The sequence below is a fragment of a genome, unplaced genomic scaffold (genome assembly GCF_019419815.1).
Source record: "Pyrus x bretschneideri cultivar Hongxiangsu unplaced genomic scaffold, Pyrus_bretschneideri_v1 Contig38, whole genome shotgun sequence".
In the NCBI taxonomy this organism is placed as follows: domain Eukaryota; kingdom Viridiplantae; phylum Streptophyta; class Magnoliopsida; order Rosales; family Rosaceae; genus Pyrus; species Pyrus x bretschneideri.
In genome coordinates this window covers 1,844,576-1,861,902 of record NW_025999701.1, presented here as the reverse complement: position 1 = coordinate 1,861,902, position 17,327 = coordinate 1,844,576, and the positions used below count along the sequence as shown (strand labels likewise).

The following is a 17,327-nucleotide window of genomic DNA, read 5'->3' as shown; positions in this document are numbered from 1 at the left end:
AATTAGCTTTGGTGGCACCAAACTACTTTTAATATTTTAGAATATTAGAATATAAGTGGCCCCAAGTACTCATCATTATAATTAAATTAATTTATATATGAAATTAGGAGAGACAACGTTAAACCCTAATCATCGCAGTCACTTCAAAATTACAGTTCTATCCTCTTTTCCTCTTCATGGGTTATCAAGGACCAAAAGGTTGTCAAGAAAAATAAAATAAATTTGTTAATAATTATTTATATAATACGTAAAATTACAATATTCACTTTTTTAACTCTAGTGCTAGTGGACTTCGAAATATTTTTTCACCTACTATATTTTTTTTTTCCATTTTTGGACATGAAATTAAAAAATTAATGAAAATAACAAATAAAAGTAAAGAAAACACAAAAGACATCTCATCGAGCTCAATTAGTTTTGAATCATTTTAAAACGAACATAAGTTCAAACTTTACAAAACCTAAACCCGAAATAAGTAAATTAAAATTTTTAAAATTTCAACTGTGTCCCAATAGACTTGTCCACAACTATACCATATGTTAACATCCAATTTGGGTGCAAGAGGCGAACACATTGACATTAGTTGGCCTAATCCTGTGTCTAAGGAAAAGAAGAAAATTCAATAAATCACATGTTTAGAATTAGACGACTCAAAAGTGGCACATCTGAAAAACTCCAAACCTCTTAGGCCTAAAATCGTAAATTTAGTATATTATTTTCAAATTTTAATATTAAGAAATTGCAGAGACAAATATTTGCCAGCCATATATGATATTATTCTAAATATTTGGCTTTCTTCCTAAATTTTCCGAGTTAGAAAACCCCAGGGTTTAGAGAGAGCCTCTGCAGTCTTCACCTCCTTCAATCTCTCTCTCTCTCTCTCTCTCTCTCATGGCCATGCTCTGCTCTTCTGCTTCGAACTCAGACCCACTAGTCTCCGACCTCAAATAACTCCCCCACAAACGCCACCTAATTTACAGGTTTGCCACCCAAAGCTTAGCAAGACGGCCGCTTCTATAAGCCACAGTTGGAGCAGTAAGCTGGGGAAAGTTGCTCTTTCCAACCTCATGGCTTTGGGGTTCTCCTCCATCCAGACCAGCCATTTAAGACCATCTTGCCCTTCTTATTTCTCCTTATTCCGCACCTGTCCCCGTTCGTCCAGGTCCCTGTGGACTCGTCCCAGGTGAACTTCAATCTTCACTCAAAGTTCACTACTTTCTGTTCTAGCTTTTTCTATTTGGGTTTTTTGAATATTCCACCATACGTATGTGATTTATTTATTTTTTGGGTTTTAAAAAATATTTTTTTTTTCCATATTAATGTTAGAAAAGGTTTTGGGTTCTTTGTTTATGGTTTTGGATTAAACAAATGGTTGTGAAGTTATATGAATGTTTGGTTTGTAGTTAAACTTCAATTACTTGGTGGAACTATGGGAGAATTTTATTTATTTCATTTTAATTTTACTGTTTCTGAACTAATTTGTTGGGAACTATGTAGTATTACTTGCATTTATTGTGAATTGGAGGAGGAATTTGAGTAGGAAGTGGGGAAACTCAAATGCGGATTGTTTTATGGGTCGGTGCTGTCTTTGGGATTTCGATGTTAGTTGTTAATGTGAAAATATAGTTCAATTCCACAACTCATTGGAATGCCGGGTTCCTTTTCAAGTTTTCCTGTATGTTTTGTGCTTCCTTTGCATACTTGGAATGCAGGAAGAAATTGATGTACTGTCTGTTTTTTCTTTTGCTGCCTGTGATGTTGGAATTGATAACATTGCAGACCACAGGCTTTTGCGGCCCAGGCTGATGTTGGGATTTCAGGTAATCCGACAATCCCTTTCAACCCAGTTCACTATAATCCCGAAAGAAAATCCAACGATAATAGAAAAGCATGGAGACACGAGGCTTGGGCATTGAGAAAGGAAAAGGTGAAGGAAAATCCTTATGGAAGTAACATATCCTGTAGAGTAAATATTGAAACATATACGCCAGAAAGGAATGAGGGTTCCCTACATTTGGATGATAAGTTGGATGTAAAGTCCGAAGCCTCATTTTACAAAACATCAGTAACTGATGACCAAATCAGTGAAAGTTATGCAAACATACATGAGGCTGAGGCTTCTCCTGAGGTACAATCGGGTAAAGCACATGGTGAAGGAAATAATGTTGACAAAGTGAATGGTTATGGAGGGATTGACAAGATTAAAGTGGACAAGGTGAATGGTTACAGACGGGGCGGTCAGAATGTGTTGGCTTATGGAGCGATTGACAAGATTAAGGTGAACAAGGTGAATGGTCATGGACGGGACCATCAGAATGTGTCAGCTTATGGAAGGGTTGATAAGATAAAAGTGGACAAGGTGAATGGTTATGGACAGGACCGTCAGAACGTGTCAGCTTCTGGAGGGATTGACAATATTAAAGAGAAGAAGGTGAATGGTCATGTAGATGCTGCTCATGTGATTCAAAGGGACAAGTCAGCTAAAAAACCTTCTGAAACTAAAGCTGCTACAGCAGTAAATGAGGTAGATCTTCGTGAGAAGCTTAGTAGCATATATGACAAGGTTCTTGTTGTCAACAGTGTCCCTGATGCGAAAAAAATTGTCAGGATGCTTACAGATCAATACAGGCATCTTGTCCATGCCTGTGACACGGAGGTATATATGCTTCAAGTTTATCTTAACTTTGATTGATACAAGTTCTGTCTGCACGTAATTTTTTTGAATTGCCTTTTCTTTTAAAATAAATGTGTGATTGGGTATTGGATGTTTAAGACTTCTTATTTACAAGCTACTGTGCAATTGTTAATGGTAGAATTTTTACAGGTGGCGAATATAGAAGTGAAGCTAGAAACACCTGTTGATCATGGAGAAATAATATGTTTTAGCATCTATTCTGGACCAGATGTGGATTTCGGAAATGGGAAGTCTTGTATTTGGGTGGATGTTCTTGATGGTGGTGGCAAGGAACTTTTAATGGAGTTTGCTCCCTTTTTCGAAGATCCCTCCATCAAAAAGGTTGCTTTTTCTTTCCTTTAAGATAGTCTTGACTCACAGCATCTTGCAAACAACTTAATCATCATTAGATAGTGGCACTTCTGGGACATGACTACTGTATTTTGTTTTTCGACAATGAAACCACAAGGATTTTGACAGATTTGATTCATATTGAGGGCTTGGAGCTTGGAACTCAAAATTTTACTGTATACGTCTACGGACAACTGGGCTGTGAGCCCGTGATTGAGGGTGGGAGTAGCTTTTTTTTAAAAGGCCCTCCTTTTTATTTCTGAAAAATTTAGTCACAGTAATCAGATGTTTACTATTACCTGTTGCTTTGCACAATGCTATTGTTGGTAAATGATTTTCTATTTTTGCGAGCATTTTCTCCATTCTCTTTATGCATTTTGGTCATTGCTGTTTTCAATTGATAGAAATATCAGTTTGTTCCAAACTCATCCACAGGACATGTTTCAATACCTTAGTGACTTCAGGCTAAATGAACTTTTTGTTTTTCAGAACTGCTTCTGTTTCTGACTGATAAAGGATCAATGCCTTGTGTCGAAAATTTTCCCAATAATCATATATAAAAGTACTACTCACCTCTATTTTCTTTCTTCTCTGTTTTATTTTCCTCTTAATAAGACTGGTCTTATATCCTTTTTTCTTATTGACTACTGTTGGCTGTTTTAATTGGTATGTGCTTTTCTCTCTTAGCCTGGAAAATTACTTGGCTGGTGTTTCACCATACATGGAAGATGCCTGTTGAGAAATAAATTCGACAATGACAGTCCCCTATCTTTTGTAGGTTTGGCACAATTATAGCTTCGATAACCATGTAATAGAGAACTATGGGATTAAGCTTTCTGGTTTCCATGCTGACACGATGCACATGGCTCGCTTGTGGGATTCATCAAGGCGGTTAAAAGGTGGTTATTCTCTTGAAGCACTTTCACATGACCCAAAGGTCATGTCTGGGGCGCAACTGAGTGATGAGAAGGATTTGATTGGTAAAATATCAATGAAAACAATATTTGGCAGGAAGAAAGTGAAGAAAGATGGAAGTGATGGGAAAGTGACCATTATTGACCCTGTTGAAGTGCTACAAAGGGAAAAGAGAAAACCATGGATTTGTTATTCTGCCTTAGATTCAATAAGCACACTGAAGCTTTATGAGAGTATGAAAAACCAACTAAGCAAAAAGGAGTGGAAAATTGATGGAAAACCAGAACCTGGAACCATGTTTAATTTCTATGAAAAATATTGGAGACCATTTGGTGAGCTTTTAGTTAAGATGGAAACTAAGGGAATGTTGGTTAATCGGGATTATTTAGCTGAGATTGAGAAGTTGGCCAAAGCAGAACAAGAGATTGCTGCAAACAGATTTCGCAGGTGGGCGTCTAGGTACTGCCCTGATGCCAACTACATGAATGTGGGAAGTGATGTGCAACTACGCCAGCTCCTCTTTGGTGGGATTGCAAACAGGTACACATTTCAAATTTCAATTGATAAATTTATTCTGTTTAGTTATAATTATCTTGCTGTAGGTAATTATTTTGGTAGACTCCAAATTACAGGGTGCAAGATACTAAATGCATGCTATTTTGATGTTTTGGTTATATCAGCTTTAGTTGGTGACTGTGGAATGGAAGTCAACAAACCATGTTTACTTGCTTCTAAATACAGAAACTGTAATATCTACTTGACGTTTTTATTTCAACACCGTATTCACTTTAGTAAGTCTAGTGCTACAGTGATGTTGACATAGTGAGCTTATCATCCATTGCTATTTGTCTGGGCTTTTGAAAGTTTTACCTGTTATAGAAGCTTTCGGAGCTGAATACTTTATTTTATCCTATGATATGGTTATAGATATGCTTAGTTCTCATAAGTTGTGTCCTTTTGTTTTTCTTTCCTTCTGGATAAGAGGAAGTATCAAAGGTTAAAAGTTTACAATCTTATGTCAGAACTGTTCACCACTCTGCTTTGCTGGTCTTAATAGTTAAGGGCAGCATATGCTTAGCATGACTACATGCGCAGGAAGCATAGTTACAAAATTTTATGAGAATTTGATTCATGTGAGAAGAAAATACTCTCAGTCTCCTTTATTTAATCGTCAAGTTAAAATTTAAAACTTAGGCTAGAAAGGAAAGATTTTAGGTAAGTGGTTTTGTATGATTGAAAATGAACCTCGACTGTCCCGATGAGGTATACTAATACAATGAGGTCTACTAGTAAAAACAAAGCTATCCGTTGGAACTATTTTTATTGTAACCAAAAGAAAATTCAATCACTCACTCTAGAGACTGTCTTTTTGGAACCTGAATTATCCCCCATTTGAATAGAATCTTTAATTTTTACGCTATTCAAATGCAGGGATAATAGCAAAAAAGAATCTTACTTCTATTCCCCCCTAGCCTGATGGAGACAAGAAAGCTTTATAAATTTGACCTGATTGTTTCCTGTTACAGAAAGGACTCCAACCAGTTTCTTCCAACGGAGAAGACTTTCAGAGTTCCAAACATTGATGGAGTGATTGAAGAAGGGAAGAATACAGCCTCAAAATTTCGCAATATTACTCTGCATAATATTGTTTCCAATCTTCCAGCTGAGATTTACACAGCAAGTGGTTGGCCCTCAGTTGGTGGAGATGCTTTGAAAATTTTATCTGGGAAGGTCTCTTCAGAATTTCATTTTGTGGATGATGACCAGGGAGATGTTGGAGATGCTTGTGAGACGGTGGATGCTGAATATTTGGGAACACAAGAGGATATGTCTGAGGTTGATATATCTGCTTATGGAACAGCTTTTAAAGCCTTTGAGAAAGAGGAGAAGGGGAAAGGGAAGGAAGCTTGCCACGCCATTGCTGCTTTATGCCAAGTTTGCTCTATTGATTCCTTGATATCCAACTTCATCCTTCCTTTGCAGGTCATTTCGGCCATTATTTCATACTTTTTATGCTTATTAAACCTCCACTATTGGCAAGCTAACTCCTCATTCTTGAGTTTATGAACTGAAAATTTATGTGGATGTTTACAATGATATTGGTTTATTTCTACTACAGAGCAGTAATATATCAGGCAAGAATAAGCGAATTCATTGTTCTCTAAATATCAACACCGAAACGGGGCGTCTGTCTGCGAGGAGGCCTAATTTACAGGTATTATTAGTTCTGTCAACTTTTTATTGCGATCTATTTAAATGAAGTGCCATCAATGCTTTATCCAAGACATCCACCATTCAATAAGGATGAAATCTGGATGGCCAGCTTCCCTTGGTTTCCTGATCACTTAATAAAACATCAATGATTTTCAATTAAATATCTTGCTTGTAACCAGTGTCTCCAACTCTAGTGGAAACTTGGGAGGTATGCATGTTCATCCTTTTTTTTTTTTGGTTCTCCTGACTCAGAACCAACCTGCTTTGGAGAAAGACCGGTATAAGATCCGCCAGGCTTTTGTAGCTGCACCTGGGAATTCTCTTATTGTTGCTGATTATGGACAGGTGTGTTGTCTGTATTATCTGCTTACTTAATTCATGATTTTAAATATTTAATTGATGTGTTCGTATGACAGCTTGAACTCAGGATTCTTGCTCATCTTTCCAACTGTACAAGTATGTTGGATGCCTTCAAAGCTGGTGGAGATTTTCATTCAAGGACTGCAATGAACATGTACCAGCATATTCGTGACGCCGTTGAGAGTGAAGAAGTGCTACTTGAGTGGGATCCTCAACCTGGTGAAGAGAAACCCCCAGTTCCATTATTGAAGGTAAAACAGTATAATCTTTTTTTCCTAGTGTAGTAGTGAGGATTTATTTGAGATGATAGTTGGAAAATGAGTTTTGTGAGAAGAAAATTTCTTCGCCTTAGGAAGCAAAAAGAAAGATTTCTTCGCCAAAAGAAGCAAAAAATATGAGCATTGATCATTATAATTTAACCTTGGAGAAGAAAATGCTGTATAATTCTTTCTGTTGCTCCCTCTTTATTTCATGAAGTTGGCAATGTTTTGTTTGAGACAGTGAAAGTCTCAAAAGGATATAAACTTGTTTAAATGGTGAGGGCTTGGGGCGAGGTTTAGAGTATTATACCATTGGAAAATAATGAAGCAAGTAAAAGGCACAATTCAGTAGTATTATTGCCTTTGCCTTAGTCTTAATCGGGAAGGGTTTTCTTCTCCCTAAAATGAAACTGCTGTGCCATGAACTAAAAGATGAAACTTTGTTTTAGAATGAATTAAATACTGCTTCCTACAATGATGGGACTTGGGGTAGACATTGTATGAAAATACAACACATTTGTTTTTGTTCCTTTTTCATTAGCAACTACGAAGCTTATATATTTGAGTTTTCTAGTTTTTTTGTTAAATTTTGTGCTCCCTAGACCCCCTTGGTGAGAACCTCATGCAGTGGGCACCCTTTAAAATCGATTTGTTATTTTATATAAATTTATCTTGCCGAATTTCATGTTGCATATTTTCCAATTTGGACGGCTGATACATTGATTTTGTAATTTAATACAGATACCATCTATTAGCATGTAACATTTTGATATTTGGGGTTGTTTTTTTGCCAGTCTAATCTGGTTTGTTGCATGCGGTTACTGTTATAGATTTTACTCTGACCACTATCTTCTGATTCAATAATATTCCATATTCAGGATAACTTTGCTTCTGAAAGAAGGAAAGCTAAAATGCTTAACTTTTCCATTGCATATGGGAAAACTCCAGTTGGGCTTTCCCGGGATTGGAAGGTAATCTTGCAACACTAATGGCATGTTTACTTGCTTTGTATGGGTATGGGAACAAATCCGTTCCTTCCATTTCCGTTCCTTGCAAGTAAGCATGCCCTAAGCTTGAAGCATAATAAGATATTTATATTGTTTCTTTATCAATTTGAATGATCCGCTATGGTATGGTGGTTCCAGGTATCTGTTCAGGAAGCAGAAAACACAGTTAAACTGTGGTACAAAGAAAGACAAGAAGTGCTTATTTGGCAAGAAGAACGTAAAAAAGAAGCTATAGAAAATAGATGTGTTCACACATTACTTGGACGGGCTCGCCAGTTCCCAGCAGTATCTCGTGATAAACGTGCTCTAAGAGGTCATATTGAAAGGGCTGCTATCAATACACCAGTGCAGGTTCTTCCAGAGCATTTCCTTGTCTTTTCTCCCCACCACTCACCTCCTGTTCCCTCGCTTCCCCTCTTCCTTCCTCTCCTCCCTCTGTAGTCATGTGAGATTTTGGTTGTGTGACTGTAACAGGGCAGTGCTGCTGATGTTGCCATGTGTGCTATGTTAGAAATATCCAAGAATGCACGTTTGAATGAACTTGGGTGGAGGCTGCTTTTACAGGTTAACTCCTGATTACCTTAGATATTAAACTAGATATTAAACTAGATATAAGACTATCAACACATGAGCAAAAATATGAATTTCGTAATCAATCTAGAAAAGAATACACGGCACTATAAATACTAAATGCCCAGATTTAAGTACTAAATGCTCAGATTTAAGGCATCCGGAAAATATATAAAATCTGCTTCATGACGGTAAAATTTTCTGGTATACGTTTTCTAATAAATGGTGGAAAGGAGTGTGATCTCATGGTATTATAATCTGAGATTTGGTAGGTGAGAAAAATATGAGTAAAGGGGGTCAAAACAAAATACACACATAATATTTGTATTTTTAGATTCTGTGTTTGCTTAGTTTTCTCTCCCATAATGTCCTATGTTGATCTCGCATTATGTCCTTCGTCGAAATTAAGTGGAAGTACTATCTTCTTGTACCCTTTCAAGCCACATTATCTGGCTCTCTGTCTTTGTTGATTTCTCAGTAAGTTTTTATAATGTCTAGAAATGTGGGCAAAAACAATTTTCATCTTAGTTGACCATCCAGCGCAGTTCCTTGTCCTTGAATGTATGTACTTTGATTGTTTTAAAAGATTTAGATATTATGTTTTGATGGGTAGTTTTTTTTGCACTGTGTATCCCTCTAAATGTTATCCATTTTACTCTTATTTACCCTTTTCTTTATGGAATAAAAGAATTTTATTGGCTTCCTTCTCCCCTGCTTTCTCCTTCACCCCTTTCCCAGTTTTTCCTTGTCTTCCCTTGTTGAGAGGTCGGTCATGCCGGTCCATTAAATTGTTTTTCCAGGTTTTAAAAAGTTTCTATAATTTAAATTTAGATGTGGGTGTAATGGAAAATTTTAAGAAATTTACAAGGAGGGTGGGTGTTATAAGCAGTATAGTGTGGAAATAAATGCATCATTTCTTAAGTTAATCAGACAGCAGAACATGTCGCCATTTCTTTTCCAGCTCTATTTCTGAAAGCATCCTTCTAAATCATGTTTTCCTTGCTTAATTTCTTCTGTTACAAATCTTCATATTTAATCTTGGATTCACATGTTCCTTGATGCATTTTCCTTCTCATTGAATAGTTTCAAGTTTCTTTTACTAGCGCAACATTTATACAACCCTTAAATTACTGTGAGAATTTGAACGAGTTTGCGTGCCTTCCGGTTGACAGTTGAATATTTAATCAAAGGGTTAAACAAAACAAATAGTAGCTTTGACAAGAATTGTGGAAATAACCTTTATCTGGAAAGCAGGTTCATGATGAAGTGATCCTGGAAGGGCCATCAGAGTCTGCTGAGGAAGCAAAGAAATTAGTTGTTGAGTGCATGTCTTTTCCCTTCAACGGCAAGAATAATCTTAAAGTCGACCTTGCCGTTGATGCCAAGTGTGCACAAAACTGGTACGCGGGCAAGTAGATGCGGTGGCTAATCACAAAATTGGGCTTTTGGTTTGAGACCCTCGACAGTTGGTGTGTTATGCATCCGGCGGGCAGCTATTTGCAGTGTTTGCTCTAAGTGCTTTCACTCGTAAGAGGTTTTTTTGCCTGAGGAATCGGTTGTTTTAGTCTGTTGATGTGAAATTTTCCGGTCATCAAAGAGTTGATGCGTCACATTTCGGCCAAGGATTACTAGAAGAGGGTTCGGTCTGCTGCTTTGATGTGCACTATGTGAGGTTTAGACCTTTGGGGAAGAAGGCTCATGGAAGAGCAGGCCTTGTATATGTAGAAATAGTCTACTACCTGTTGAATTTTAACTCTTCTAATGCCTTTGTACTTTCTTTGGTGAAACTGAAAATGTATATTTTGAACAAGAGCATGAAGATGCGATACTTATTATTTCCTGTCTTCTACAGCTTCTCCCTTTCTTTTTATCATTTGGTATAATGATTTTTCTTTTCTGGATGGATCACGTCACCTGTACCCTTGCGCATGACCAAACGGGACCTCCTTGAATTGGATCCACCATGAGATTGATTTTTCATGAACCCCAATACAAGGGGTTTCCGTGGTTGTGTATGGGTAATGCGGTCCTCCCGGTGGGACACAAGAATTTCTTGTGGAAATGGCCAATAAGGGGAATTGACATGCATTAACGGTTAAAAATCATCCAAACTTAGTTGACAACTGACAGTAGCTTACCTTATCTTAGGTTATGATATCGGGTAGTAGCATACCTTATCTTAGGTTATGATATCGGGTATCACGGAGTTTGTGTATTTCCAACTTGAATAAGAAACCAATCGGCTACAATTTCTACCTTAAGCTGCGCAGACAGATGCTGGAAGCTTACATCAGTCAAATGGCAATTAAATTCAACTCATGCGAACTGTAGGACTTCAAAATCATTCACTCCACTCAAAACGCACGCTCGAATTCAATACAAGTTGGCAATACATACAACTAGAAACTATTTGTCATGCTGCTGAGGATTGATTCCCCAGGATGATGCCAACTGCACCAAAAGTTGATCCGGCGTTGCACCTTCCCAGTCCTCGGGCAGATCCATTGTTACAGAAGCTTCATGCAGATTCAAAACGAGTTCTTTCTTTACGTCAGTGGGAAGACCAAAAACATCAGATCCATTTTCGAGCACTATTTCAACCAACTGCAAAACGGAAAAAAGGGGACTAAATGGTCAAACTGAGACATCTCCATGACCAGACACCAAAAGCAATAAAATTGAAAAGACGGACATTTTCAATGCTATCGAATTCTATGAAGCAGAGGAACGCAGAGAACGCGTACGCTTCCCATTACTATTTGGCAATTATCAGAGAAAATAGACTCAACCAAAAAACTTATTACGGACATGAAACACTTAATATGAAGTCTAACCATTAAGAAGGAAACTAATGAAACACATCCTTGAAAATAGTGAACTCACACATCCGTTACAAAGGAAAATACCTGCTGAATCCAAGCCAGACAGATGTCAAACAAGTTTGGCTCTGGTAAAAATTGCCCAACAGCATGCAAGACCTCAGTTGCTGTCTCATTTGAAAGTTGGTCAATCACAGGACCTGATCTGTCCATCAACTTTACAAGCAAGATATCATCTCCTGTAGACAACACTTCCAAAAAGGCCGTATCCAGATCACCCACTTGAAGAGCATCCATTGCATTAGTCCAAGAATTCCAGATTGGATTCCGCTCTTGGCCCACATTATCATCTTCCATAGCCTCTGCAGTTAATTCAGGTATAGCCACTCTTCCAGATCTAGATGTTCCATTGTCCTCTCCAGCCACACGAATTGCTTCCAAGGTAGCTTCATCTTTGGAAGCTTGCCAAACACTTCTTGCGGAAGGCCCCTCACCAAACCTAACAGGTCCAGCCCCTTTATCCCATGCTCGCCTGCTGTTACCTTGATCACTCCCATTCTCTGATTTGGGTGACCTACCATCCCCAGGACCACCTCCTACAGCCTTCCTCGAACCAATATGTCCACCTCTGGAACCACCATATGTTGGAAAATCCCACACCTCAGACATGTCAGATCTCCAAGTAGGGCCCCGTCCCCTCATGCCAGAAACATGTCCATCATTTTGGGCAAATCGTTCACCATATGGAATTCGTCCATCTCCACCTCTTCCAAACTTGTTACCAGTGTAATCAGGAAAGCCATTATACTTGCCTAAAGGCCTATTAGAAGAACCCTCATACCCCATCGAAAAATTACTGCCTCTTCTACCTGATGATATTGATAAATCTCTTGCCAAGTCTTCAACAACTCTCTCAAGACCCCTTACTCTGTTCTCCAAAGTTATCATGCTGTCATGAGACCCGCCCATGAAATCCTGCAACATGCTCATCAGATGACCTTGTTGTCTCTCCAGCTGCAACAATTGCCTTTGGATAGCCAACCAATTTCCTTTGTTATTGACAAGGGATCCTTCAGGTTGGCCATCAGGTTTAGAGAAACCTGCACGACTACTGGACGACTCCCTTTGATTTATATCAATCCTGTCATCAATATCAACTGCTCTCATTCTGGAGTCTTTTCCATTCGCCCTTTCTTCTAGCCATTTATCCCTCGCAAGGTCATCATGATCTCGTTGTTTAGTATACAGACCAGCTATTCCTCTCTCTGTGTTACGGTATTTACTGCTGAAAGATCCATGAATATCATCAAATTGGCTGTTTGCAATCCGGTTTTGAGTTTCTTTGGAATTTGTATCATTTGCCTCTGGTTCTACCTCATTATTTGAGTTTGAAGAATTGACATGTCTACGAGGAACAACTACCTCAACAGGCAAATCATCAGAAACCCTCTTTTCAAGTTTCTGGAAGAATTCTGGGTTTAGCTCTTTGTCAGTTAAGATGGGCAGTTTCTTCTTCAAAGCTACACCTGCTTTATCTCCACCGGCTTTGGATTCAGAAACAGAATCTGAAGTAGGAGATGAACCATTAGATGAACCCTTTGCTCCTTGATCTGTTTTCTCACCAGGCTTTGAATTTTTTGGCTCATTCTTCTCTGACAACTCAGCTGATTCAGAATTTTCTTTATTAAAATGCGACAACAACAGAATGATCCGGTGAGAGCCAAAAGGAATTGAATCATTTTAATAAAGGTCGTATTATTGATAAGCTTACCATGAGACGAGACTTTCTTGTCATTTGGAGCTTCATCGTCTCCTTTCCCAGCTATCTTTTTCCAAAACTGCAATGCCTCTGTCATGCTATCTCTGACAGGTTTAATCTGTAAACCAAAACGAACAATATTTTAGAGACTAGTACAACAGAAATACATAGCCACCCTTCTATCTCGTTACATAATTCATGTACGAACGTTGGCCGACTCCAAAATTCAATATTTCAAGCAGATTGCTTTTTCCTAGCCAGTAAAGTGAAAATTTGGGAAATAATATTAGGTGCCTGTCCGATGTGTGAAACCCATATTCAGTATCCAAGTGAGGAAATACTATAGCAAAGTAGTCCAACATTTTACTTGATTTTCACCTACCCCTATCTCTTGCAGTAAACACCAAAAAAATTCCTAAACTAGAAGTTCCATGTAAAAAATAACATTACACTGAACAGAATTTTCTCGTGCAAAAATAATCCATTAACATACTGTTCTGTGTTAAATCGCCAATGTGTAATGGTGTGCCAGATATGAATACAAAGCCATGAGTTATTGAAAAAATGTAAATTGAACGATCCAACATGAAAATGTTATACTTAAGTACTCGCCAAAACATTTTTGCTGTAAGATGAAAAGTACACACTTCAGGAATATGCAACAAAAGACTACCTTGTCAAAACGGCAAGACTCAAGGACAGTCAGGGTGGAAGCAGTTCTATCTGTAATCAAGTTGCTTGAATGCAATGCTAATGCAACCAGCACATCAGCTGCTGCTTTACGTGTTGCCCAATCTGTGCTTCCAAGGCATTCATGAATACTTTGCAGTAGATTATCCAAGCTTTGGGACGCGATCGCTCCAACCTACAACAAGTAGGTACCTCTTCGATCAGTAAAAGTCCAATTAAATCATCCAAAGTATAGATCGAAGTGATCGTTCTATCCACCTGCATTCTATTGGCAATAAGACTATGTATAAGTTCACACTACACCAAACACAACACATTTCAAGTCAACACTCCAAACCAAATTACCACTCTTTTTCTATCTTCTGTGTCCTACATCTTTTTAGCAAGCAAACAACCACATAAGTATCGACTTTACTACAAAATCTACAACAATGTGCATGACTATATCGAGTCGAGACCACAATGTACATGCCCACAAAATCATTTGAGTGCGAAAAGGCAAATGTAGATATTCTACTGAGCAAACCTTAGACAGGCTCGAAACAACCGGCAAGAGCGATGCCTTAGCCAAGAAGTTAGGATTGTTAAGCAACTTGCAGATCCTTGGACACAGCTTTTGAAAAGACGAAACAGGCGGGTCTAAAGCGCAGTCTACAATCTTAGCCATACACAGTGCCGCACCAGATTGCACCCCCTTGTTCTGCTCGGCCATAGCCTCAAACAAAGGCTTCATAAACAAACCCACAACCGACCCATTGTCGCTCACACTCTCTGCCTTCAAGTACTGCGCCGACAGCGAGCCAATGGCGTCGCGGCACGCGTCCCGGACGCCGGAATCGGCATCCTTGAGCCTCTTGACGATGTGGGCAATGATTTTGGTCAAATGGGTGGAGGTGAAATCGGGGTGGGAAGCAGAGACCAATGCAAGCAGGCGTAAAGACTCCTTCTTGACGGCGGGTTTCGGATCGGCGGAGGCGTCGTAGAGGCAATTGAGGAGCATAGGCAGGCCCTCCGGCGCCAGGGTTTGGATGATTTTCTCGAGATCTTCGACGGCGATTTGGTACGTGTCTCGGTCGGAGAGTTTGGAGAGGGAGGTGAGGATTCTCTGCTTGAGCTCCACCATGGCCAGGTGGGTCGAGAGGGAAGAAGCAGCAGAGGACTTTGAAGAGGAGTTTGGTGGTTGCTGCGGCTGCGGCGGCATTGTGGGTGATGGGTTTGGGGGCTTTGCCGGTTTGGAAATTCTGGGTCCGGCAAAACTCATGGTTTCGAGTTGATGTGGTATAGTTTCGGGGATGGATGTAAAATGGAAAAGGGTTCTCTCTGATTCGGAGATTTAAGCTTTCAGAATTCGACAGTGAGAGAGGAACAGCCAATGATGTTGCAGAGAGGGGAGAGAGAGAGAGAGAGAGAGAGAGAGAGAGAGAGGTGAGGGGTGGAGTGAGAGAGAAGGCTTGTCAATCAAAGTAAGCAAGATGGAAGCTGCAGAAATTGAAAAGGAGCGATCTGAGTGGGAAGGGAATGTGAGTATTAAAGCTATCCATGTTTTTACTCTTTTCCCAGAAAATAAAATAAATTTATTAGACGTTTTACCAGTTTTCAAATTACATTATTGAGATTTTTTTTTTTTTAAATGTGTGGGAAAATTATTTTCTAAAAGAAATTTCAAATTACAATTTGAAATTTTTGCAATGTTTGTTATTTCTGAGCAAATTTTAGGACATGTTTAGAAATGGAAAGGGGGATCGTATCAACTAGCACCCGTAAACCCTAGTTGATCTGATTCCTGATTATTAATTTGATTACAAATTTTTAAGAAGTAGCTAATACTTTTCCGATTTCTTACGTACTAGTACATATAAGAGATCAGGCTCTTTAACGGAAGAAGTCTCTGAAAATGAGGAATAGTTGTGAGATCTGTTACACATCGAACTTCAAATATTCAAACCGTCAATTTTATAAATCTCGATCCATAGATTATCTATGAAAAATTCAATTCAAATCCGAAACCATTTGCCCATTTAATTGTCACGATGAAATTTCAATGTTTTTATTTTTTATTTTTTTATTTTTAAAAATGATAGCATAGTCTTTCATTAATCAACACCAAACAATTACAAAGTGTCATTGGGTACATAATTCCGATGACCAATAAATTGATCTAGAATGAATTTGCACAAAACAGACAAATAACATTAAACCCCTAGTAGACACCCACAAGCTCAACCACACAATCGCCAAGCACAACTGTACCAGTATAGATCTGTCACAATAAACGATAACCTCAACAGAGAGATACCCGGCAAACACAACGGTCATCGCTGAATAGTGAGGCTACAAAAAGTCATCACGAAAGTGTGAGACCACGTCACATAATACACAACACACAAAGGCGAAGACGAAATTAGCCAAAAACCAGCGTCACCGCGGTGCATAAGGACGAGAGGAACTAACCTACACCAAGAAGAATCCGATGTACAACTCAAAAACAGGGGGAACGAGGCACCCAACCCTAGGCCTCCTCCAAACTCTGGACAGTGGGACGCCCGCGTCCCCACTCAAGCCAAGCCAAGCCACACAGAGACGAACACACCAAGCTCCCATACCAAGCCGATCCTCCAGAGTTGAGAACACCGAAGTTGTCGAGGACGGAGACACCACCATGGAACCGAGTTGACGAGGGGGGATCCAAGCCACCTACATCACAGATCTAAACCCCACACAAGGAAAACGAGAGCCAAATCGAAGAGAATCTTGAAAAGGCATGGCCTGGGTCGGGGTATAGGGCATAGATCCATGGAAATCTGCACCCAAAATGGTGGGAGAGAAGCAAGGGAGGGGAAAGGAGGAAGGGAAAGGTCGGGAATGAGGGGTCGGCGTGAGGAGGTGGGAAGAAAAATGAGAATGGCGAGGGGTGGATGGTTGAGATGGGGAAGAGGGGGGAAAGGAAGGGAGGAGGAACTAGGAAAGGGAAGGGAGAGGCTACCACCGGCCCCCAGCCATAGTCAGAGCCTGGCGGCAAAGTGGTTGACGGCTAGGGTTTGCTGGGAGAGGGAGAGCATTTTGGGAGATAATTTTCAAAAAACAAAGGAAGGGGAGAGCTTTCAATGTTTCTTAAAACATTGCGTTTGTCAATTTCTTTGAACTCAATTAAATGCCTCAAATATTTCCGATTTAGCTAATATTATGCAAGAATGATATATGAGGTATAACTTGAAATAAACCGTTTGGAACTTTGGATCGTTAAAAAAGTGTATAAATTCACATAACATTTCAAAAAATTTTCAATATTTTATGAGTTGTGGAAGAGCATTAATCAAAAGAGGACTATCGGCAATGTGAGGGCCACCTATAAGACAATCATGGATATAATATAAAGACAGCAACATGGTGATTGCAATTTCCCACACTTAAATTTGAAAAATAAGCATGTTGGGTATGTATATGTTACTTCTATACTTTTTTTTTTTTTTTTTTTTTTTTTAAATTTAATTTGGGTGGGATATATTCTTGTTAAAATTGGGATTTTGTATCAGAGGGAAACTTGGTGACTTGTGGTGGAAGAGATTGAAATCCAACTTTAAAAGAAGTTAGGAGAGTTTCATCATGGGAATCATCTTCCTGGTAAATGGACAAGTAACGCCTTGGCTCCAGCCTTGGGTTGCCTTTCCAAATTGGTTGGTGCAATGCACGAGTTACTCGTTTTGAAAG

At 39.0% G+C, this 17,327-nt stretch overlaps 2 protein-coding genes across 4 annotated transcripts; one reads left to right on the top strand and one right to left on the bottom strand.

The window, feature by feature from the left end:
• Window positions 1-791: 791 nt before the first annotated feature.
• Window positions 792-10,186, top strand: LOC103967086 (DNA polymerase I B, chloroplastic/mitochondrial-like). The gene is made up of 12 exons (XM_009380335.3): window positions 792-1,183; window positions 1,780-2,656; window positions 2,825-3,016; window positions 3,804-4,480; window positions 5,467-5,923; window positions 6,060-6,155; window positions 6,407-6,499; window positions 6,571-6,765; window positions 7,653-7,745; window positions 7,920-8,132; window positions 8,256-8,345; window positions 9,606-10,186. The coding sequence occupies exons 1-12, from the start codon at window positions 1,068-1,070 to the stop codon at window positions 9,765-9,767; spliced, it is 3,261 nt and encodes a 1,086-aa protein (XP_009378610.2). The 5' UTR covers window positions 792-1,067; the 3' UTR covers window positions 9,768-10,186.
• Window positions 10,187-10,641: 455 nt separating this feature from the next.
• On the bottom strand, window positions 10,642-15,238 carry LOC103967096 (microtubule-associated protein TORTIFOLIA1-like). 3 transcript variants are annotated; one of them, XM_009370176.3, is made up of 5 exons: window positions 14,146-15,238; window positions 13,603-13,794; window positions 12,942-13,047; window positions 11,258-12,849; window positions 10,642-10,955 (listed from the first exon to the last, which is right to left on the bottom strand). In XM_009370176.3, exons 1-5 carry the CDS (start codon window positions 14,878-14,880, stop codon window positions 10,758-10,760), a joined length of 2,823 nt encoding a protein of 940 aa, XP_009368451.2. In that variant the 5' UTR covers window positions 14,881-15,238; the 3' UTR covers window positions 10,642-10,757. The 3 variants fall into 3 exon arrangements, with proteins under 3 accessions (XP_009368451.2, XP_009378634.2, XP_009368453.2); XM_009380359.3 differs by having other exon boundaries at window positions 11,258-12,822; window positions 14,146-15,237; XM_009370178.3 differs by having other exon boundaries at window positions 11,258-12,834; window positions 14,146-15,234.
• Between the last annotated feature and the right edge of the window lie 2,089 nt (window positions 15,239-17,327).